This window comes from Adelges cooleyi, unplaced genomic scaffold (genome assembly GCF_023614345.1).
Source record: "Adelges cooleyi isolate 19-005CV unplaced genomic scaffold, UGA_ACOO_1.1 ACOO_flye_CR_arks_rails_tigmint_CR_PRNA_30, whole genome shotgun sequence".
In the NCBI taxonomy this organism is placed as follows: domain Eukaryota; kingdom Metazoa; phylum Arthropoda; class Insecta; order Hemiptera; family Adelgidae; genus Adelges; species Adelges cooleyi.
The window spans coordinates 24,307,220-24,333,074 of record NW_026095971.1 but is presented as its reverse complement, the minus strand read 5'-3'; the positions used below and the strand labels follow the sequence as shown (position 1 = coordinate 24,333,074).

Genomic DNA, 25,855 nt, shown 5'->3' with positions numbered 1-25,855 from the left:
TTTTTTTTTCGAAAATTGATCCGCTTTAATAGAAACAAAATTAGCTACTTTATGCTCTAGAAGATCGTTATAATCAATTCCGAATTCTGACTTGTCTTGTATAAATGTGGCGTCAATTTGGAAAACATGTGGCAAATATAATGTAGCGGCAATAAATGCTAACTGATGATAGCGGTAAAAATAGCAGAAGAATGGCGATGTTAAAATATATAATTTTACCTAAATCGCATCGTATAAAGTGTGTAAATGAAATTGGATTTAAATATCTAAAAAAATAATTTGAGCACCGCATTAAAATTTTACGTTTGGCCAGCGTATTTATCAGCTTCATAAAACGGCAATCGCTACTTATAGACACCCGGGCCCTGGGTGCTACAAGCCCATTCGTGAGAGAGATACGCTTCGTGTCCAGTTTAACAAAGGTCTAAAAAAGTAATGTAGAAAAGACTTTCTACACCTAAACCTCTAGTACTCTACATCTACTTAACGAGCGATTAATCCTAGTATTCGAAATTCGAATAAACCACTTTATTTAAATATTACTATCTAATACCCTCGTAAATAAAAACTTAAAATTACTCATACTTGTCCTTTAAATTAATTTATATTTTCTAGTCCTTTACCTTTTAATAACAATATTATCGTGCTAATGAATCGACCTATCCTGTAACTACCATATTAAGCAAGAAAATCTATCTACTTTTGTTCATTATATTGCTTCATCTCGTCAAATCGGAGCTGGTACCATGTAATACGACCGCTCCCGACACACGGAAAAATAGGAGCACCTACAAAAAAATAAAATAATTTTTGGGCTTAAATATGTTTCTATAGTATATTTGTATTCCTAACAATCGAGCAGCTTTTATAACCCATACGTGGATACTTCTATATCTTTAATTTACATACCAACAGAATAAAATTATAGTGTTAAATAACAATAATCTAGTGAAAAATTAACTAAATAATAGCATGTTTGCAAATATAATCGTAATTAATAATATGTTTATGTTAAGCAAAATCTAATTTTTGCAATTGTATAGCTTATTTATATAAAAAAAAATCCTTATTTTTTGTACCTATGTCACAAATCGACAATATACACTTATATGATACAAGCATACATATATGTAGGATATAATATATGTATATAAAAAAAACATATATATTCGAGTAATCTAATACCTACGCATCGGTAAACGGGAATATTTTGCTGGCGCTGTTAATATAATGTCTCGTACGTTGGAGTTCATTAACAATAAACATTTCGATTTATAATTCCGTTAGAAAAATTTACTACACTTATTCAAACAAGTGAAATATTTACTTAAATCTCTTTAAGTTCCCTGGCCATATTAGCATCGTTAAATCATAATCATAATTATAAATTGTAATAATTGACCAGCTAATTTAATTCAAAAGAATGAAGTCCACACGATTCATTAAATATCGCTAAGTTGTTTAAGCTAACATTAATTTAATTTAATATTATAAGGTAAATATTTGCTAATTAACATCAATTTAACTATACATAGGATAAAATACTCAAATTCTATAAAAAAAAAACGAATACAGTTAGTCTATAAAAAACTTGAAACAGACATTCTTTTTCGATTTAAAGTATTATGTAGGATTAGTTTTCGTACCCTGCATTGTTCTTATTTCAATCACAATGAAGCCAAACCAATACCATTGTGTTTGACCAGCGAGACATTTTTTTTTCCACAACTGGCTATACAATATAAATAATATATTCTACACTGTTTTACTTAGCCACTCAACATTAGAACTAAATTTAGATAATATAATCTATAACATCCAATCCCTATATAATAACCATTAAGATGAATTATCTATCAGAAATATAAAAGATGAACATGTTACCCAAATTTGCACAATCATTTAATAAAGGTAAAAATATAAGGAAAGGATTTAGAAACAGTAATAAATTGGATTAGATTAGATAAAAAAATTACAACTTTACTTATTCGGTAATTATTAATTTTTTTGTTAGACCTGATACGATACAGAAATAGGCTTATAGCATTACTTACTTACTGTACAAAAAATGTATTATGTGAAATAAATTATTGAAAAAATCCTAAGACGGTTGATTTCCCGCCAGCTTAAATATATGTATAATATTTTAAGATAAACTATAATATATTATGTAAAAAACAGAATACAGATGACAGTGTTTTTCTGACATTAGGTTAGTGTGTGGGTGCAGTTTGTGGATGTCCTTGTTGTAAGTATTTCTCGAGTGTATTGACTGTGCCATATGAGTTTCTTAATGTCCATGTAGCATCGATTTTCCAGAATGTCGTTTCGGTATACGTACAACTTATTAAGGTACATGTACGGCTAGTTGAGTCAATGTTAACTTCGTATATGTATGATGTTGGAAATTGTGTACTCCAGTACATTCCAAGCAAACGACAATTGGTAACGACAAAACATTCTGATTAGATCCTGATAAAAAATTTGAAACATTTCTTTAATTTGCTAATATTAGCTTACTAGTTACTATTTATTATTATGGTACAAAAAACAACTATTTTATTAGTTATTACGATTTTCCTGAGTGTCTTTTCGGTAGCAGAACTACATATAAAGGTACATGTACGGCTAGTTGAGTCAATGTTAACTTCATTTATGTATGTTGTTGGCAATTGTGTACTCAAGTATATTCCTATCAAACGACAATTAGGTAATAGAGAGGCACCATCTTCTACATCCTGTACAGATCCTGATTAAAAATTTGAAACATTTCTTTTTTAATTTACTAATATTAGCTTACCAGTTACTTTTCTTTGTGGTGCAAGACAAAACTGTTTTATTTGTTAATATAAAGTGATAAAAAATACTACAATAATTTTTATAATATATAGAGTAGCGGTTCTTTACCCACGGTCGGAAACCGTGACACCTTATACATGTCTGGTCAATTGTTCACATATCTTATCAGTAGACTACACTTTCGACAAATTTTTTTACAACCTAACCTTCCTGTATTATATTATATTATCATGCCCAAAAAAAGTGCGTATAATATATGTATGCATATTTCATAAATCTATAGTATCTTGACCTGATTAAACTATTATCTTGTATTTTTACCATTATGTCTTTATATTGAAGACACAGTTGGCTTGTAAACCGATAAACATACAAAATATTGATAATATTGTTTTAGATTAGGTATCTTATAGAAACATAAATATGTAAGTTAATAATGTTGTTATAATAATTTAATTTTAATCAGTGTTATTCAAACTCAAAATTTTGTGTCGAGTAATATTATCTCATAAAAAAATATTTTTTAGAACTATTATTAAATCTTAAAAACATAGTAGTTTTATTTAACTTGAAAGTCACTCCATTTTATGGAAAGTTGATAACTCTTTTTTTTAACGTAAATTTGTGTTAGACTTGATGTTTTGTGACTAAAAGATTATTATATATTATATTTGATTGTATTTTTTTATTATAGTAGATCAAATGTCAAGCTTTTAGTAAATTAATATTTTTTAATCTTACCTAAATTCTGCATTTTATATGCATTACGAAAATATGATGATGAAATATAAAATTAAACTAAAACTTAGTGCTTGACTATTATTTGTACATTTTATATCAAGTATTTCTTTTTGAATATTAATGGTTGATTAAAAAAGCTATATTAGTAACATTTTGTATGATTTAATAAGACATTCGCAGTGTGCTTTTAGTAGTAATTTAAATTTAATGTTTTAATATTTATTTGTATGTATATATTTGTTTGAAAAAATTAATAAATAACTAGTATGTGATTTGGCTTATATTTTCTTAGTTATGTACCTACACATTTTTAAGAAACGAAAATTAATAGTTTGTCGTATTTTGCTTTTCAGCACAAGGTTATAACGTTAATAACTTTTCCTTTTTGACGATTAGTTTTTTTTATTATATAATGGTCATAATGATTTTTTAATCATTTATACTACAACCATTTATTTAAATACTAAAGGATTAATTAATTATTTTGTGATAAATATACGGCCAATTTGTATACCGATAAGCCCTTGTGTGAGACTTGGCCGTTATTTCTATATTTTAATAATTTTTGGCAGCGGTAGTTCCTAAATGGTTTTTTCAGGAATTGTTTCCATGTACTCTAAGTGATGTACACCATTAAGTGTTAGTATATTATATTAATGTAGTAGTATATGATATCACTAGACAGTTATACCTACCGATGGTTAATATTATTAGCGTTCTAGTTGCAAAATATATTCTGAATAGCTCACCGTGCCTCAATTTATTTTGCTGCCCTAAGAAATTTAATAGGAAATAAATTGTTACAAATGCAGGTAATAATAACCGATGCATTATGTAACCATAATATTTAATTTATGTGACACGCATGTTACGCACTATGGGTGAGATTTGAGAAGTACAACATTCGTATACGTTGCAGTTAAGTTATAAGTAGGTGGAAGTGTATAAAATAAAATAGAAATTTGTTTGTAATCTTATGGAACAATTAGAACAGTTTATTAAATAAAAATCAGGTGAGCAATAGACCAATAATAATAATGAACCCATAAGCTTAAACTAACAATAACGCGGTTGAATAGTATGCTGTGTCGAACGCCAACACAAAATATGTGTAGCACACTTAATATTTAAAATTTAATAATAATTTTTTTAAAATTAAATTGCTTAATTATATGTGTCGTCTTGTTATGTACTAAATAGTAAATACAGATGCCGAATTACAACAAAATGATAATGATAATGTGATAATATCATCGTTATAATATAATCATACTTTATAATGCAAATAGGGGTTTAGATAATGTACAGTCTACTGATAAGACATTTGAACGGATGACGGTTATACTAGGTGACCTTTGCGTCCGAGCAAGTAGATAAAGAATCGATTGTTCACATAATATAAAAAAAAAAGTGAAGCGAAGGTTATTTATGTCTGATTATCAAAACAGTATTACCGATAAGGGTCAATATAATTATTAATAGCAGATAAACTAACAAATATTGATTTTAAATTCAAATCTTTATAAAGTCATAGCAAACGAACAGATAGTTAAAAATTAGAAATTCAAACGCTAAAATTGTTTTAAAAATGTTGTCTACAGATTTATAAAATTAAAAACATACGTTTTCATTTAAAAAACCAAATGCTATATGCTTGTTTAACATATAAGGGTTGAAGATAAGAATATTCTAAATATTGGAAAATGAAGTAAAATATGTATCTAAAAGTTTAGGGAAAAAAAATTCTCAAAATATTCATATTTTCCGAGAAAAGGAGTGTCCTACGTTAGTTGGATCACCCTGCATATTTATATTTAAATTATAGAGCCGCAAGGGCACTCGCAAGAAGAAGAATACTTATATATACATAATTATTTGACGGTATTCAAAAACCATACAGCTTAATATAAAAATATTTACCAAGTAAACGACGTCGAATTATAATTTTTAAAGCTTCAAAATCGTATTTTCTTCTCTTATTTACAATAACGCTCAGTTCCTCGGTTTCTATGAAAACGATTATTAAATGACCCGTGTTCCGAGGAAATCATAAAAATAAATAATATTTTAGTCGCTATTTATACATAATTGTTGCATTGCATTACAAAGAATTGTGACAAAACTAACTTTTTATACAACCACTTATTAGCGTTGATACTCAACAAAAGTATTCTTTGTATACTTGAAATTCAAAGAATTTAATTCACATCAATAGTATAACCAACTTAAGGTTGATGAGGTGAAATAATATTCATTTTTCTATTTAATTTACAACCAAAATACCACCTTAAATTTTTACTAAGTCTCACTCTCTCTCCCTCTCTCCTCGACAAAAAGTCGAATTTTTTAAAATTGTTATATGATATACAAAATAAATAAATCAAATCACATATGAAGCAATTATCAACTCTAAATAGAGGCTATTTACTATAAAAAAAACTCGTAATTACGTCTTGCATATCCTGAAAATGTCATCTCTGTAACAAATACATTAAAATATTATTAAGCAGTTAATAAATCCCAGTTGACATATTTTATACATATCATTCACTCTATAACTGAGACTAAGTAGACCAATATAAATAAATGCAAAATATTATTTTATATTCTATAATGATGTTTAAATAAATGTTTTAAATTCTAATTCGAATGTTTCTTAATAGCTTAAATATTAAACATGTATAGCATTATGTTATAAATCGTAACTACAAAAATATGTAACTATTTTTTTAAAATTTTATATTTACGTGTTATAGTTTCTATGTCTTGTAGCATTATTTCGAGGAAATGATTGGCTCCTAAAACAAAAGAAACTTTAATATACATTCGTATTTTTTATTTTTGAAACCGATATGTCATATTGGTATTTTTTAGTTGGTTCAATTGGTATTCTCAAAGTAGTTATAATTAATAAATATTGAATAAGTAAAATAAATATGAAATATTAAATGGGGTTTTTACTTAGCAATATTGGTAGATTTCGTTGTTCTAAAATTTAAACAAAAATCTTGTGTGAATAAAGAATAAAAAACAGTTGTGTGGAAACGCTTCCATAAAGTGCAATAAAAAATTATTACCCTCTAATCTGTCGAAAAATCATGTGTATTAGTAACTCAGAAAAAATATACTCTACTGTATATTCAATACGATAAAATGCTCTTTCGAATATTCAATAGGAATGAAATATTAGAATTTTTTTTATAAAATTCAACAAAAATTGTTACCCGGTACAGCGATCAAAAAATTAATTTTACCTGAAATTAACATTATATAAATTAATGATATTGAATTGGATTTGCTATAGTAAATTATTACATTGTATAATTATACATTAAAAGACGAGGTCAAAATAGAAACAAATTATATTATATAGACTAGGGAGTCCTTATAAAATGTAATGACTGAATTGATGCAGTTTTGGGGATGAGAATAAAATATATTTATCTGACGAGGTTCCTAGATCTAACATCAGTATTTTTTCATAAAGCTTTTATTTAGATTTCGGTGAAAAATATAATAATTATGACACTTATCAATTGCATAAAGATAAACTTGACATGCATTTTTTTATATTATTTTGAAATATTTTTTTCTACTCTTGTCTTTATTTTTTTTAATTATAATATACTTATGATTACTGAAATCTTGGTAGTTAAGATCATCATTGATATCATCAACCATTGTCTCAATTAGATACTCCAATGCATCTAGAATAAACAAATGAAGATTTTTGCTATACTAAAATATTAAAATTAAATTAAACTAGGTACCATAAAAATATTTAGAATAATTTTAAACCCGACTATTTCTCCCTAGATTATATTATTAGAAGTCGCTAATTTATATATTATATTGATATGTACACTGTTCTACATATCCGGTTCACTTTTCTTAACTATTGATAATAACTATAATTTTAAATTTACTGATAACTTGACTATTAGGTACATATAACAAATCGTCTATATATATTAGTGTATGATTTTTAGTATAATATCTTACTTGCTTCAGATCCATTTTCTAAAGTTAAATCATTTTTTTCAGAAGCAAGCTTCATGTAATGAGCTATGTTACATAAATTTTAAAAATTTGTATAAAAACAGTGGATCTTAAAAACTTAAAAAACATTTATTTATAAAATGAAATTATTACTGACTTGTAACGTAAACAAAATCCAAATACATAACGAGACAGTTTTAGGATGATAAATAAATTAACAAATAAATAAATAAATATATATACTAGCTGCCCGTGTACCCTGCTTCGTACGGGTTAAGAAATACAATTGGAACATAGTACTCACAAGTTATACAAATTATTAGTTTATTATTAGTCATTATTATGATTATATTTTACTATCAAACTCCAACTCCATCACCATCTCTATTCCTATCCCCATCCCTATGGAAAAAATGGTAAACGTGTTAATGCCCGACTGGTTTGCTGTCACTATCAAATTTACGGTTTTGTTTTTATCAACAATAGTTTTGTTTTCGAGATTCATGTACAGGACTCTGTGTTGTCCTGATTCTTTGGGCTATGTTTTGAAATGTTACAGTCAAGGTGGTAATCTATCGAAGACTAAAATGGTAACTATAAAATTTGATATGTAAAACCATTTCTTTTTGGCCAGAAACTATAAATAAATATGATCAGCTGTCAACCGTCCATATGTCAGCTGATTAGCTGTCAGCTGTGATATTTGTTCAAATTGCGCCATCTTTTGGAATAAACTTTCACTAAAATTTTAATCTCTCAAGTTGGACCAAATTGCACACAGTAAAGAATGTATATATATATACATTTATTACTAGACCCATAATATTTCCTAGATCGTTAAACTGGTTTTTTTGTAAGGTAATAATCTAACTTGAATGATTCTGTTGACTATTTAAATTGTATTTTAACAATTAACAAAAAAACGAAAAACGAGGATGATGAAAATATTTTTTTTTGTATATAATCCCGAAAAACATCTTCTAGAAAGTTCTGATAACTTTTTCTTAATTTAAAACGTATATCTAAGAGGTATTACAAACTTTAATTAATTTTAATCGTGTTTTGATTAATAAACACTAATAGTTCTACTAAGAGCTTTACGTTTAGTGAAAAATCCGGAGTTTCATCGACGAACAAAACACATTCAGACGCGGTATCATTTTATTCGAGAGAAGTACGAGGAAGGTCAATTTCAACTACAGTATATTGACATGCAGAACCCTGGTTACAGACATCCTAACTAAACCATTGCCAAAACAACGATTTGAGATGTTACGGTCAGCAATGGGAGTCAGTCAGTTGAAAGAGAAAGTCGACCTATAGAAATTATTTACTGAGGGAGGGTATTGAAATATTTAATAAATAATTTGTATTATATTCATCATAGAATGTGCTTATTAATATTATAAAACTGCCCTTTTTCACTACACATCCTTTAGTACACTTCAATCCAAATATCGAAAAAAACCAAAATCTATTATAGAATTCTCTCCAAAGCGCATAAAAATGTTATTTTTAGATTAATTTTTTTCAGACTTAAATCCCCAAAACTGCTATCCTTTCTTTGCCTTCTAGAGGAACGAGTTTATAGGAAAAATGTTTTCCTAAAACATTACCCATCAGCTCCTTAAATGGGAGGGGGGAGTTCTAGAAATCTTCAGGCAATTTAAAAACTCTTAGAGCTCCCTGAGAATTTCGTCAGATTAAAAAAGTTATTGAGGGCTATGCCTTTATGATGTCTTTCAAAAGTATAAGAAATTTGAATTTAACAAATCTTTTTTTGCTAAAAATTAAATTTAGGTCGAATAGTATTCACTGTTAATTTTGGTTCTGTGTTAAGATAGCAGTTGTTTTTGTGTTCAAGACTCAGCTATACCGTGCAGTGTACACAATCACCCAATGTATTCACTAGATATGCTTAAAAAAACCCCAACAACAAAATACGATGTAGGCATCTTATGCGATCAACTGTATACATAAAAAAATATAAAATACGAACGAAATTCTCAAAATTCCATGTCAGTTGCTTATTTATTTGAGTTATTAGCTCCCACAAGGTACATTTTGTGCTTAATTTATTGTGTTTTATTTGAACGGGTTTCTTTTTAAGATACTTATTCTTAGACTTGAGGCTCTGTATAATAATATATTTAACATTTTTAATTATTGGGTTCTAATGATATCGGAAACATCTCAAATATTTTTTACAACGCAAACCAAAGTTGTTTTTTACTAGAGATATATTTTACCCATCTCTGGTGTTTTTTAGAAATATGAACGGTCTGTTACTATACAAATAACATTGCCATTTGCGTCATACTTTAATAAAACTATTTCTAGGGAGCTTGAATAATATCTGTTAAATAATGTCCTACTTAAGATATGGGATAATATAGAGACACGATAAATTTCTAGCGGAAATTAATAAATAAATAATCGGCCCAACTAAATGATTACAGGAACAAACGTTATTTTTAGATTAATTTTTTAATCTACTTTAGTTATTTTGTTCTTTTTCGTTTTCGTAAGTAAGTATCTATATATTGAAATGTACAATGTCATATAATTAATTCACATATTATTTATATATATATGTATATATATTTTAATTTAAAAGCTTAAAATTTTCGATTTATTACAGTATAAATTATCATAAAGGTTGAATAAAAGTTGTAAGAAAACGCAAAAAAGTGTTTTGATGGAAACGACGGGTTTGAACCTGGTACCGGTCACTTCTGAGCACTGTTCACGCTCAAACGCACTACGCATAATTTTTGCTGACGAGTGAGAAATAAATCTTTTTGAATTGCAAGATTCCCCCCGGAACTACGGACAAGCAATCGACCCCATTTTAACCCCAATTTAATACTCTAATCATAATATGCTTCTTGAAGGGAATTAATAAATAAACTTGTTTTTACTTAACACCAAAAATAAATTACATCAAACCATATAAGCCATGTACAAATACATAGGTTTATAAAAAACCCAGATATGTGTAATATTCTAGTAATTTAGAGTTGTTTTCGATAGAAAATACACAGGAAACACATTGTAATACGAATATGTCTTGTGCCCTTTCCCTGCCCGCAACTAACTTACTACTACTATTTACTTACTTGTATAATTATAACTAATATATGTGTATAGTAATATTTGTTTATTTACCATATAATTATTTAAGTATCTAAGAAGCTTATTTAAATTTTTTATCCATTTGTTTTCAGTATGGTTAATATTAATATGGACTATCTCTACTTAAATTGATAATTGTTATTGTCTGCAACACTACTACCAACCGCAAGTTTGGTATATTAAACTATTGTAGTCAATCAGTCTAAACCAATTCCATCAATACATTGTCGAATGTTGAGTCATATTCAATTTTCAGTAAACTCATAGCTGTTATATTCTAAGGTATAATATATAAGATCATCAATTTTCAATAGTTGAGTTAGTTGCTATAAATTCGTCATTCGATAATTATTATTATTATTTTATTTTAGTTACTGTGGAACACTATTGCCGATAACCGTTTTCCATTTAGGCAGTAAGAATAATGAGATAGATCCACAAATTCAAAACAAATATCAGTCAATTATACATTTAGTTATTCAGCTAAAAATGTAATTCAATAAAATAATTTAAAAATACTTTATCATTTTAAAAGTGAAATAACACTTTTAAACTTTAAGTAATTAAACACACATATACTTAACATATCGATATGTATTATATATTTTATTTATTGTTTATTGGTCCTACTTAAGATACGGGATAATATTATTAGGACACGATAAATTTATAGCGGAAATAACTAAATTAAGAATCGGCCAAACTAAATTATTACAGGAACAAATGTGAATTAGTTATTTCAGCAACAAATGTATTGTGATCTTTTAATAACCAGATATTTAATTGGACCTACTTTGTATTTAAGGAGGAGGTACTAATTTATTTAAATTATTAGCTATCACAAGGTACATTTTGTGCCAAATATATTTAGTTATTTAAACGGGTTTCTTTTTAAGAAACTTATTCATCAATGATTTCCTGATTCAAAGATCTGTATAATAATATATTTAATATTTGGTTCTAATAATATAAGGCATATTTGAAATATTGGACAATTTTTTGATACTACGCTAACCAAAATTGTTCTTTGCTAGCGAAATATTTTATCCGCCTCTGGTGTTTATTAGAAACATGAACGTTCTGTTTTTTACATATAACATTGCCTTTGCGTCACACATTAATAAAACTGTTTCTATATACTTTGAATAACATTTGTTAAATAATATATATTATATCCATTTAGGCTTTATTCGTAACATAATAGTTTCTAAAATACTTAATTGTTAATGTTTTTAAAAAGGAAAACTAAAAGTTACAATTATTAAAAAAAATATATTTAATGTACTTAATGAATGATCTGTTTATGTTGACATAAAATATATATCAAATAGGTATTTTTACAATTGATTTTTGTACCATCCTCCAACACAGAAAATATTACATATTTAAAAAAAAATTTAATAGTTAAAAAAATAAAATTCTATAAAAAAAACCAAAAAGAGTTAGTCTATAAAAAGTTTGAAATAGACATTCTTTTTCGATATCAAATATTATGAAGGATTAGTTTTCGTACTCTACATTTTTCTTATTTCAATCACAATGAATCCAAACCAATACCATTGTGGTTGACCAACGAGACATTTTTTTTCCACAATTGACTATACAATACAAATAATATATTCTACACTGTTTTACTTAGCCATTCAACATTAGAACTAAATTTAAATAATATAATCTATAGCATCCAATCTCTATATAATAACCATTAAGATGAATTATCTATCAGAAATATAAACGATGAACCTGTCAACCAAATTTGCACAATCATTTAATAAAGGTAGAAATACAAGGAAAGGATTTAGAAGCAGTAATAAATAGTTGGAATAGATTATATGAAAAAAAAATACAACTTTACTTATTCGGTAATTATTTATTTTTTTGATAGACCTGACATGATACAGAAATAGGCTTATAGCATTACGTACTTACTATACAAAAAATGTATTATGTGAAATATATTATTAAAAAAATCCTAAGACGGTTGTTTTCCCGTCAGCTTAAATATATGTATAATATTTTAAAATTTCTGATTTTATAGTGTATATAGTGATAATAATATGATGAACTATAATATATTACGTAAAGAACAAAATAAGGATGCCAGTGTTTTTCTGACAATGGGTTAGTATGTGGGTGCAGTTTGTGGACGTCCGTGTTGTAAGTAATACTCGAGTGTATTGTCAAGGCCATATGAGCTAAAAACTGACCATGTAGCACCGATTTTCCTGAATGTCATTTCGGTAGCAGAACAACTTGTTATGATACATGTACGGCTAGGCGAGTCAATGTTAACTTCGCTTATGTATGATTCTGGACTTAGTGTACTCCAGTATATTCCGAGCAAACGACAATTGGGTAACGATATAACATCCTGTACAGATCCTGATTAAAAATTTGAAACATTTCTTTTTTAATTTGCTAATAATAGCTTACTAGATACTACTTATCCTTATGGTACAAAAAACTATTTTATTAGGTTATACGAAGTCATAAAAAATTATACAATAGGCATGGTGTCGTATTGAACATCCATGATATTTGTATTACATGAAAGTACGTATTAGTAATTATAATTTATTTAGTTAATTGTTAAAATCTCAAATTATTTGTATCCTTGTCCTATCAAATAACTTAAATATATAAAAATATATTAATAGCGTTCAAAAACCATACAACTCCATAATAATATTTACCTAGCATACGACGTCTGATTATACTTTTTAAAGACCAAGCAACAAAGTCTCTTCTCATGTTTGCAAGGTTTTCCAATTTTTCCTCAACTATGACAATAATTATTAAAAGACCGTGTTAAGGAGACATAATTAAGATAAATAATATATTATTCGCATAATTGTGATACAACTAACATTTTGTACAACCATATATTATTGTTGAACCTCCTACTTTTTCTATAATTCAAATCCCGAATAATTCATTACACATTAACACTGTAGTCTCACATTCTGCCCGTCTTTCCTCAACAAAAAGTTGAATTTATTACAATTCTTTTTTGACACAAAAAATATAATAAATAAAATTAAGCAAAGATCAACTCTAAAACAATTTTTAAAGGCTATTTATGAATATCAGACCAATCGTACATACCACCGAAATAATCTCCTGGCATATCAATTCCTGTAACAAACACATCAAACATCTAATTAATCTGCTGTTAATAAGTCCCGGTTTATATATTTTATACATAACATCCACTAGGTCAATTAGATCAATATTAATTATTGCGCAGTATTATTGTATAAATGTAAATTTATATTGTATAACGATTTTTAAACAAACGGTTTAAATTTTATTTCGAATGATTTTTTAAAATCTTAAACATAAAACATATATAGTTTTTTTTTAAATTTAAAAATACATTCTTTTTTATATTTACCTAATTTACTCTCTATGTCTTGAATCATTTTGTCGAATAAATCATCATAGACTTCTAAAGTTTAAAACAAAATACATTTTAATGTACCCCCATATATTTTATTATTGAGACCGATATATCATATTGGTATTTGTCAATAGGACATATTATTATTCTCAAAGTAATTATAAATAATAAATATGCAATAAGTATAATAAATATATAATATATGAAAAAAAAATTTTATTTTGCATTAGGTGAACTGGAAGTTAATACAAAAATCTCGTGTGCATAAAGAATATTAAACAACTGTTTGGAAACGCTTCCATAAAGTGCAATGAAATGTATTACCTGTTCTTCTCGTGAGAATTTGTGGATGATCTGAAATTAACAACACAAAAATTAATGTAATTGCATTGATTTTTCTATTCTATTATAAAAAGGATGATGAATTTCAAGAAAGAAAAAACATGTGTGCTAGTAATTTGGAAGAAGTATGTTTCACTGTATATTCAATACGATGATAGTCTCTTTGGCGAATTCAATAGGAATGAAATATTAGAAATAATTTTATCAAATTTAACAAAATGTATTACCCGGTACAGCTGTCAAAAAATTAATATGGCCTGAAATTTTAATTAATAAATAATATTGAATTGAATTTGCTATAGTGAATTAGTAGTTATAACATTATATATATATAATTTTTAAGGCAAAAGTCAAAGTAGAAATACTATATTATATAGACTAGTTGATGTATTTTATGCGATGAGAATAAAATATATTAATCGAACGAGGTTGATAGAGCTTTCATCAGTATTTTTTCATAAAGCTTCTATTCAAACTTCGGTAAAAAATATAATAATTATAAAACTAATCAGTTGCATAAAGTGAATATGAGATGAAGTTTTTATATAATTTTCAATTATATTTTTCTACTCTTATCTTTTGTTTTTTATTATTATTATAACTATGATTACGGAAATTTTGGTAGGTCAGGTCATTATTGACATTATCAACCATTGTCTCTATTAGATACTCCAATCCATCTAGAATAAACAAATGAAGATTTATGCTTTACAAAAATATTAAAATTAAATCAAATACAAAGCTTTTTTATATATTAGCATATTATTTAAAATATTACATCTTACTTGCTTCAGATCTACCTCCTATAGTTAAATCATTCTTTTCATAAGCAAGTTTGATGCCAATAGCTGTGACACAATTTTAAAAATATGTATAAAAACAGTAAATTTTAAAAACTTATAAAATATTTGTTTTAAAAATAAAAATGTTACTGACTTGTAATGTGAACTAATTCCATATAACGATCTGTAAAAAAGTGTAATATTGATTTTTTTCAAATTTAACTTCTTTAAGTTTATAACTGTGATAATAAAATAACTACCATAAGGTGCTAAAACTTCCATAAAGAATAAAGATATTAATAAACAGAAGAGTTTCATTTTTATCTGCGAATAATAATAAATAAAAAAACATTATATATTAGTCATAGTTACCTCCGGTTTAGAGATGAGAAGGTTATAATTTTGCGAGGCCGTTTTAATGGGTTATGAATACATATATATGTATTAACACTTTTCTACCTGGCCCACAATATTTCCAAAACCACTAACTGATTTTTTTGTATATAAGATAGTAATCAAACTAGAAAGGTTGATTATTTGGCCAATTATACAGTAATTTCACTATACTAAGGATTGACAAAAATAAAAATAAGTTATTTGACTATTTAAATTGCATAGTATAAAACTTAGGTTACACTATTCAAAATAGAAATTAGGGGAACAAGCCCCACTCGAAATTAGTTTGGAAGTTACAGACTTTTAAAGTTGGAATCAGGTTGACGAGGAATCCGATCATAATCGTGGACCAAGTACCCAGCGGGCGCGGGTAGACGTACGGTGCCGGGCGAGCGCGTATGTCGATATCGGCCAACTTTAAAAGTCTGTAACTTCTTAACTAAGTGCGAGCGGGGCAAAATGTTTACATATTCGTATTCGGCATGCAAAATACTAGTAATTAAAAAACAAACTGAAAAAAGGGTGTCCGGTAAAGTAGACTTATTCCGAAGATAACATTTTAGAGAGAATGTCAAATCCGTTTTAAAATAATATCCTTATAAATATAGTTATTACCGTTATAAAAAATTTTAACATATATTTTCAAACAATATACTATGATGTATTGAAATGATGAAATTTTATAAATCGTTTTCTTATACAAACACTGTGACACGAGAGTTTTATGTATAGAGAGATTTCGTCCAAGTCAAAAAAGGATTATTTAGCAAAATGATATAGATTTTCTGTGTACAAAATTGTTTTTAAAGTTTTGTTTGAAAATCGTTAAAATTAAAAACTTATAAACGTGCAAAAATTTCTCATTATTTTAACTTAATTTTTAAAGGGAATATTAGAGTTTTTTTTTGAACATTTTTCTTCACTTAACCTTGTCAGACCCCCGGGTTAATATAGTGTACCTACTTTAAATAAATAAATAAATGTATTAATCTATAGTAACATCCATTTAGACCTAGGCTACACTATAGTGTACTAGCAAGAACTTTACAAGATAATTCTAAAACTTTTTTAAAAATATTTTGTACGTTTTATATAGATTACAATAAAACATAAAACTGATAAAAAAAATGTTTTACAACAAAAAATGTTGCTGAGCTTGATAAGGTTGAGACTAATTTTTTTTAACGATGAACAAAAAAACTAAATACGCGGATAATGACAACCTATTTTTTATATAATATTTATATTAAATTTTAAATGTGTATGCAAGTATCAAACAATCAATAAATTATAAATGCTTTTTACAAAATCTAATAAGAAAATAGATTTTTTTAACGTTTTAGCATTAAAATGTGTTTTTATTATAAATATAGGCATTTATTTTCTAGGCCGCAGCTACGCTCTTATAAATATAGAAATCATTATTTGCAAATTTCTGTAATCCGATTTTAATTTTTTTTTGTGGTTTTATTTTCAATTTTTTTTATTTGGAAAAAACTGACTAATATTTTTCTTAAAAATTAAGTAAAAGTAAAAAAAAAATTGTTTTTAATTTTAACGATTAAAAAAAATAAAAAATAAAATTGTTAACTTATATGAATTTAGTTCCCTACAAAGTTTCTTTTTTTCATCTTTGTACTGCTCAAACTTTTTAAGTTATGATCATAAAAAATCCTTATTACTGTTTCCTTATTACTGTTATATAATTAAACATTTACGAGTTTAACAGAAATACTTACTTAAATTGTAGAGTTGGTAAGAGGTTCTTGGACAACAATCGACTTGTTCAGCTTTTGAAACTAAATATACTGCTTGCGACTTATGGTTGGGCTTATACTTCGACCAGAAAAACAGAATTCTAATAGGCTTTTGTATTGTAACTATGTTCATTTATTTACACAACAGTTTAATTTTTTTTTTTGCAATTTATCGTGTACATGCGTTACTTAGGAAGCGGTGTTTAGATTATTTTATTCCACACACTACTGCTAAATAAGTATAGTTTTACAAAAACTGTTTCAACGATTACAAATATTGGAATTTGAAATAAATCTAGCGGTATTGAAATACTAAAATTCAAATAACATAAATTATATAATGATGTGTTATAATTAATTAGAATTGACTAATAATTTCCTGCAATAATTTATAACAGAGTACCGTGTGTTAATTATGTTTAATCTAAAACAAAGGCCAGACCTTTGAGTTGTTAAACGATCTTGAATTAATTGATTAGACAGCTTCTGGTTTAGTTAATAGTTAGCATCACAAAACTGTGTAAAGGTAGAATTTTAATCAACCTCAGCAAGTTTACTACTATAGCTACCTAACCTACCTTGATTGTAAATAATAATCAACATTTACAATTTACAACATTATATTTGTCTACAAATTGTGAATAACAACAATATGTCCTTTTTCTACGAGCCCTGACCCCACTTTGCTTCTTTATTTTTTAGTTTAAAATGTTTTTAAGTCGGAAATTGCTCAGACTTAAACGCCAATGCAGTTCACAAAATTGCCATAATTTTTGATTATGATGTGTATTTGTGCATTTTTAGATAAAACGTGTGTACAATAAGTAAACAAATGAACAAAACCTTTCTAAAAATTATTAATCTAAAAAAAGACATGTTTTTCGTTGTGATGATATTTTTCCCAGTATTACCTGTATAGATATCGTTCGTATCAAGGTGGATTTATCAGGTGTTAACACTCGCTACCCATTACCGTACGAAAGGTTGATGGACAATATCGCACCAGTTGAACACTCTGATAGATCGCGTTGGTTACCCGATAAAGTCTCAACAATGCATGTACAGCATACGCAAAATTGATTTAAATTAAAGTTATTTACATCAAATATCAATTATACTAAAGTTTTATTAATTTTGGTTGTTGTAATACATTTACAATACATTACGAAATTTATTAAAGTGTTATGTAGAATTAATTATTTCAATTAGTCATTAGTTTTGCCCAAATAGGTAACCTTTTGCCTTCTGCATTAATAATTGCATACCTTCCTATACTGCATTGAATTACTATATTTGAATTTACCCTCTTGTTGTTAAAATGTTTTATAGCAAAATTAAAAAAAAATTGTTTATCAATGTTGAACTGAGATATTACTCAGTACAGCATTGATAAATATTAGTTAAGTGTCATGCTATTCACTTCATTGCGTTGGATAGTATAATCATGTTGGTTATGTATTTATCGGCTTGGTTTCTCTATTACTATGTAGAAAATATTATTGGATCATTCCCTGCTCTTAACTTATTAAATTTAACAGTTTCTCGGTCGTTTTAATGTACAAACAAAACCGCAAGGCTGTATTTGATGTAAATAATGTAAAACACGTGCGAAGATACGCACTTGTGCCGAAATACGTCTCTCTTACTTTAATTTTTGTAAAGACAAACTTTTATACTTAAACGGCTCGTCATACGTTTAAGATATACAAAAAGTTTAAGTTTTCATTTTTTTTCTCGATTTTCAATGAGTAAGGATGAACTTTTTAGAACGATATACAATATACTTCAATATTTAATTTTCAAGTTGTGTTTTAAAAGTTGCAAGTCCACCAAATGTGTTTACAAATTAATTAATTAAGTGTGGTACATTTTAAGTACATTTGGTGAACTTGCAAATTAAAAACACAATTTGCTAAATAAATTGTTAACAAAACACAATTAAATTAGTTAAGTGTCATGCTATTCACTTCATTGCGTTGGATAGTATAATCATGTTGGTACCAAATTAGGCAAACTTTTTTTTATAATTATATTTTGATGCAATTTACTTTTTTTTATTATATTTATTATTGTAGGAAAACTATTAGTTGTTCTCTGGATCTAGTTTTATAATAATTGTATAGAAAAAAATTATACTTTAAGACTTATTGAAAAAAATAAATCTATAATTTCTGTTATTAACGATAATATTATAGCTTTTCCTTCAGTCTATTTATCAAAAATATGGACCAGTTCTCTTTTTTTTTTACTAGGTATTTATGAAACATCTAATAAATATAAAATATATAATAATATATATTTGTATATAGAACAATTTTACTGAGTAAAACGTTTTTTTTTTTACAAATTGTACAGAATTCTTTAACCAGAGTTCTAAACCCGAGTTTCCGATTGATAATGTGTTAGATTTTATTTTATGCATTGAACTTTCGTTGTATGAAATGCGCTAGTATATTTTTACCTTAAATTCAAATCAATATGGAACAACATATGAGTAGCAATAATAGAACATATAAAAATCGTAATAACAGTCAATGCACTTGGATTTTTTGTAAAAAAACACTTCTCTAAATTAATATAGAATTTAGCACACAATAAAGCGTCGCAAAAAAAATTAAAATCGATATTCTTTTAGATTTAAAATATTATGTATGATTAATTTTCGTACCCTGAATTATTCTTATTTAAATTATATCTAAGCCAATCCAATACCCTAGTGGTTGACCAGCCAGGATACTTTTTTCGACAACTGACTATATATAAATATAATGAATATACACTATTTCATTTATTCACTGAACATTATAACTCCATTTAGGTTATGTTACCTCTAACATAATAACCATTAATATGAATTTTTTGTTGGGAATATAAACGATGAACATATCAGCCAAATTTTCACAGACATTTAATAAAGGTAGAAATATAAGGAAAGGATTTAGAAGCAGAAATAAATAGTTGGAAGAGATTAGATAAAAAAATATAACTTTACATAATCGGTAATTTTTTTTTAATGGTGAACATGACAAAAAACAGAAATAAACTTATAGTATTATGTACTTACAAAAAAATGTATTACGTGGAATATGTTTTTGACAAAATCAGCCGTCGGTTCTTTTTCCGTCAGCTTAATTTTATGAAAATGTTTTACAATTTCTGATTTTATAACGTATATAGAGATAATAATAAGATAAATTACAATATATTATTTAATGAACAGAATACAGATGACAGTGTTTAACTAACGCCTAGCAACCCAACCCATCTCAAAACTAGGTCGAAGTGTGGATGGTTCTTGACGTTCAAGTTGTAACAGTCTCTCAAGTGATTCCGCATCATCGGTCCTGTACATCTTTCTGGCTTCATTTTTATCCGTTAGGCTACATGTACGGATAGTTGAGTCAATTTGAATTTCTTTTATGTATGATTGTGGATCTTGTGAGCTCAAGTATAATCCTAGCAAACGACACTGCGGTAATAAAGAGGCATTATTCTCTACATCTTGCACCGATCCTGATAAAAAATTAAAACATTTTTTTTTTAATTTACTAATATTCGCTTACCAGTTACTTTTCTTTGTGGTGCAAGACAAAACTATTTTATTTGTTAATACGAAGTGATAAAAAAATAATACATTAAGTTTTATAATATAATATAGAGTAGCGGTTCTTTACCCACGGTCGGAAACCATGACACATCATACATGTCTGGTCAATTGTTCACATATCTTATCAGTAGACAACACTTTCGACAAATTTTTTTCCAACCTAACCTTCCCATATTATATTATATTATCATGCCCAAAAAAAGTGCGTATATAATATATGTATGCATATTTCATAAATCTATAGTATTTTGAACTGATTAAATTATTATCGTGTATTTTTACTCTTATGTCTTTATAGAAGTACAACAAAATGATAATGATAATGTGAAGACACAGTTGGCTTTTAGTACCTAAAAGTTTAGGAAAAAAAATTCTCTAAATATTTATATTTTCCGAGAAATGAGTGTCTTACGTTAGTCGGATCACTCTGTATATATTTATATATAAATTATAGAGCCCCAAGGGCACTCTCCTAGAGTGACGGGTTTAATGACCCCGCGTACCCTAGTGGCGTTGGGCCCCCTATTATTGGAGTTTTAGGGCAGCGCTAATCACCCAACCCTTTTAAATAAAATTCTTTGATTTTAGAAAAACAAACATTGCCTCGGAACGTGGAGCTTACGGATTTATGTATTGGAACCTGTAACATGCGATCAATGTATAAGAATGGAACTTTGACGACAATCATATCGTGTGAAACAAATTGATTATGTTTGCAGCAGCAAAGAACATGGTCGTAAGCATTACAATGTTTCCACACAAAAACATTCACAAACAGACTTGGATATCACCTTGTGAGAGGATAAGAAACCAAATAAATCACATATCGTTGACTGGCGATCTCTGACCACTTCCTGGTAAAGGCAAAGAGCAAACTAAAGATTTTAATGAAATGGCAGAACAAAGATAGTTAAAAACAAAATCAACAAAGAGCTACTGAAAGAAAACCAAGCCAAGGAATATCAGGAAAAATTAAAAAACTATCTTTCCAATTTGGAATATGAAACAATTACAGACAAGTTATGGGGAACAGTAGAAACAGCGGTAAAAAAACCGTATTGGGTCATGATTCTCAGAGGAGGAAAAAAAACATGGTTTAATGATCAGTGTAAAAACTCCACGAAAGACAGGAATAAAGCCCAATTATAAGTTTTGCAGGACCCATGAGAAGAAAATTAACGACTACTAGCCATGAAACAGCAAGAGGTAAAAAGAACAATAAGGATGAACAAATGAGCATGGGAAAAAGAAAGAACAACTCATATAAAATAGTAGAAAGAATAATGTGCGAATATTTTTTTAAAAGCATGAAGTTAAATAAGGATTTAAACGTAAATCATCAATGATTGGAGGAGAAAATGGAACGTTATTGACCAAAAACGGAAAGATGGCAGATGAGTTAAAAAAAACGTATTAAACCAACATAATGAAAGGACAATTATAGAAGAATGTGACTCAGTAGAGCAAAACAAAGAACCATCAAGAACAAAGGTAGAAGTTGGTTTGGAAATGCTCAAAAACGGAAAGGCGGCTGGAGAAGATGAAATAATTTCTTAATGCCTCAAAAAAGGAGTACAACAATTAACTAATTATACACAATTTGATTATTAAAGTATCGGAACATGATTAAATACCATGCCCGTGGCTTATATCTGTTATATGTCCAGTTTTTAAAAAGGTAGACCATATGGATTGTATATATATATATATTTATTTGATAGTATTCAGAAACCATACAACTTGAGAAGTACAACATTCGTATACGTTGCAGTTAAGTTATAAGTAGGTGGAAGTGTATAAAATAAAATAGAAATTTGTTTGTAATCTTATGGAACAATTAGAACAGTTTATTAAATAAAAATCAGGTGAGCAATAGACCAATAATAATAATGAACCAATAAGCTTAAACTAACAATAACGCGGTTGAATAGTATGCTGTGTCGAACGCCAACACAAAATATGTGTAGCACACTTAATATTTAAAATTTAATAATAATTTTTTAAAATTAAATTGCTTAATTATATGTGTCGTCTTGTTATGTACTAAATAGTAAATACAGATACCGAATTACAACAAAATGATAATGATAATGTGATAATATCATCGTTATAATATAATCATACTTTATAATGCAAATAGGGGTTTAGATAATGTACAGTCTACTGATAAGACATTTGAACGGATGACGGTTATACTAGGTGACCTTTGCGTCCGAGCAAGTAGATAAAGAATCGATTGTTCACATAATATAAAAAAAAAAGTGAAGCGAAGGTTATTTATGTCTGATTATCAAAACAGTATTACCGATAAGGGTCAATATAATTATTAATAGCAGATAAACTAACAAATATTGATTTTAAATTCAAATCTTTATGAAGTCATAGCAAACGAACAGATAGTTAAAAATTAGAAATTCAAACGCTAAAATTGTTTTAAAAATGTTGTCTACAGATTTATAAAATTAAAAACATACGTTTTCATTTAAAAAACCAAATGCTATATGCTTGTTTAACATATAAGGGTTGAAGATAAGAATATTCTAAATATTGGAAAATGAAGTAAAATATGTATCTAAAAGTTTAGGGAAAAAAAATTCTCAAAATATTCATATTTTCCGAGAAAAGGAGTGTCCTACGTTAGTTGGATCACCCTGCATATTTATATTTAAATTATAGAGCCGCAAGGGCACTCGCAAGAAGAAGAATACTTATATATACATAATTATTTGACGGTATTCAAAAACCATACAACTTAATATAAAAATATTTACCTAGTAAACGACGTCGAATTATAATTTTTAAAGCTTCAAAAACGAGTTTTCTTCTCCTATCTACAATGACACTCAGTTCATTGGTTTCTATGATAATGATTATCAAATGATCCGTGTTCCCAAGAAATCATAAAAATAAATAATATTTTAGTCGCTATTTATACATAATTGTTGCATTGCATTACAAAGAATTGTGACAAAACTAACTTTTTATACAACCACTTATTAGCGTTGATACTCAACAAATGTATTCTTTGTAAACTTGAAATCCCAAAGATTATAATTCACATAAATATAGTAGCCAACTTTAAGTTGATGAGGTGCAATAATATTCGTTTTTCTATTTAATTTACAATCAAAACATCACCTTAAATTTTTACTAAGTCTCATTCTCCCTCCTTCTCTCCTCGACAAAAAGTCGAATTTTTTAAAATTGTTATGTGATATACAAAATAAATAAATCAAATCACATATGAAGCAATTATCAACTCTAAATAGAGGCTGTTTACTATCAAAAAAATCGTAATTACGTCTTGAATATCTTGACATCCTTAAGCCTGTAACAAATACATTAAAATACTATTAAGCATTTAATAAATCCCAGTTGACATATTTTATACATATCATTCACTCTATAACTGAGACTAAGTAGACCAATATTTATAAATGCAAAATATTATTTTATATTCTATAATGATAAAAATAAATGTTTTTAATTCTAATTCAAATGTTTTTTAATAGCTTAAATATTAAACATAATATATAGCAATATGACTTTAAGTTATAAATCGTAACTACAAAAATATGTAACTATTTTTTTTAAATTTTATATTTACGTGTTATAGTTTCCATGTCGCGTAGCATTATTTCGAGGAAATGATTGGCTTCTAAAACAAAAGAAACTTTAATATATATTCGTATTTGTTTTATTGAAACCGATTGGTACATATGACTATTCTCAAAGTATTTATAATTAATAAATATTGAATAAGTAAATAAAATATGTAATATAAAATGGGGTTTTTACTTAGCAATTTTGGTAGAGTTCGTTCTTCTAAAATTTAAACAAAAATCTTGTGTGCATTAAGAATAAAAAACAGTTGTGTGGAAACGCTTCCATAAAGTGCAATAAAAAATTATTACCCTCTACTTCAAGGATAAGATCCCTTTGTCTGAAATTAACAACACATAAATCAATTATATTACATTTAATTTGCTATTCTATTACAAACAGTAGGACGAATTGCAAGGTAGAAAAATCATGTGTATTAATTATTCGGAAAAAATATACTCCAATATATATTCATTACGATAAAAGTTTCTTTCAAATATTCAATAGGAATGAAATATTAGAAATTTTTTTATAAAATTCAACAAAAATTGTTACCCGGCACAGTGATCAAAAAATTAATTTTGCCTGAAATTAACATTGTATAAATTAATGATATTTAATTGGATTTGCTATAGTAAATTATTACATTGTATAATTATAAATTAAAAGACGAGGTCAAAATAGAAACAAATTATAATATATAGACTAGGGAGTCCTTATAAAATGTAATGACTGAATTGATGCAGTTTTTGGGATGAGAATAAAATATATTTATCTGACGAGGTTGCTAGATCTAACATCAGTATTTTTTCATAAAGCCTTTATTTAGATTTCAGTGAAAAATATAATAATTATGACACTTATCAATTGCATAAAGATAAACTTGACATGCATTTTTTTATATTATTTTCAAATATTTTTTTCTACTCTTGTCTTTATTTTTTTTATTAATAATATACTTATGATTACGGAAATCTTGGTAGTTAAGATCATCATTGATATCATCAACCATTGCCTCAATTAGATACTCCAATGCATCTAGAATAAACAAATGAAGATTTTTGCTATACTAAAATATTAAAATTAAATTAAACTAGGTACCATAAAAATGTTTAGAATAATTTTAAACCCGACTATTTCTCCGTCGATTAGATTATTAGAAATCGCTAATTTATACATTATATTACTATGTACACTGTTCTACATATCCGGTGCATTTTTTTTAACTGTTGATAAAAACTATAATTTTAAATTTACTGATACCTTGACTATAAGGTACATATAACAAAGCGTC

The 25,855-nt window shown here is 27.0% G+C and overlaps 2 protein-coding genes and 1 long non-coding RNA gene across 7 annotated transcripts in view; 1 reads left to right on the top strand and 2 right to left on the bottom strand.

The window, feature by feature from the left end:
* Positions 1 to 25,855, top strand: part of LOC126838979 (uncharacterized) — a 91,011-nt gene that overhangs the window by 6,477 nt on the left and 58,679 nt on the right. The window contains exon 2 of the long non-coding RNA XR_007685761.1: positions 8,623 to 8,724. This is a non-coding gene — a long non-coding RNA (uncharacterized LOC126838979). The remainder of the gene's footprint in view (positions 1 to 8,622; positions 8,725 to 25,855) is intronic.
* Positions 1 to 25,855, bottom strand: part of LOC126838977 (uncharacterized) — a 100,837-nt gene that overhangs the window by 74,777 nt on the left and 205 nt on the right. The window contains exon 1 of one of the 2 annotated variants that reach the window (XM_050573837.1): positions 7,697 to 7,709. The exons of the other annotated variant lie outside the window; for it this stretch is intronic. The gene's annotated coding sequence lies outside the window, so the exon portion shown is untranslated. Of the gene's footprint in view, positions 1 to 7,696; positions 7,710 to 25,855 lie in introns of those variants that run through there. 2 annotated transcript variants of the gene reach the window in all.
* Positions 12,692 to 25,855, bottom strand: part of LOC126838976 (uncharacterized) — a 124,140-nt gene continuing 110,976 nt past the window's right edge. The window contains exons 8-11 of one of the 4 annotated variants that reach the window (XM_050573819.1): positions 14,069 to 14,122; positions 13,780 to 13,809; positions 13,368 to 13,454; positions 12,692 to 13,056 (exon numbers count right to left, since the gene is read on the bottom strand). In XM_050573819.1, coding sequence (XP_050429776.1) covers positions 12,797 to 13,056; positions 13,368 to 13,454; positions 13,780 to 13,809; positions 14,069 to 14,122 — 431 coding nt within the window. In that variant the 3' untranslated portion in view covers positions 12,692 to 12,796. The remainder of the gene's footprint in view (positions 13,057 to 13,367; positions 13,455 to 13,779; positions 13,810 to 14,068; positions 14,123 to 25,855) is intronic. The other 3 variants (XM_050573820.1, XM_050573821.1, XM_050573823.1) reach the window with 3 other exon arrangements.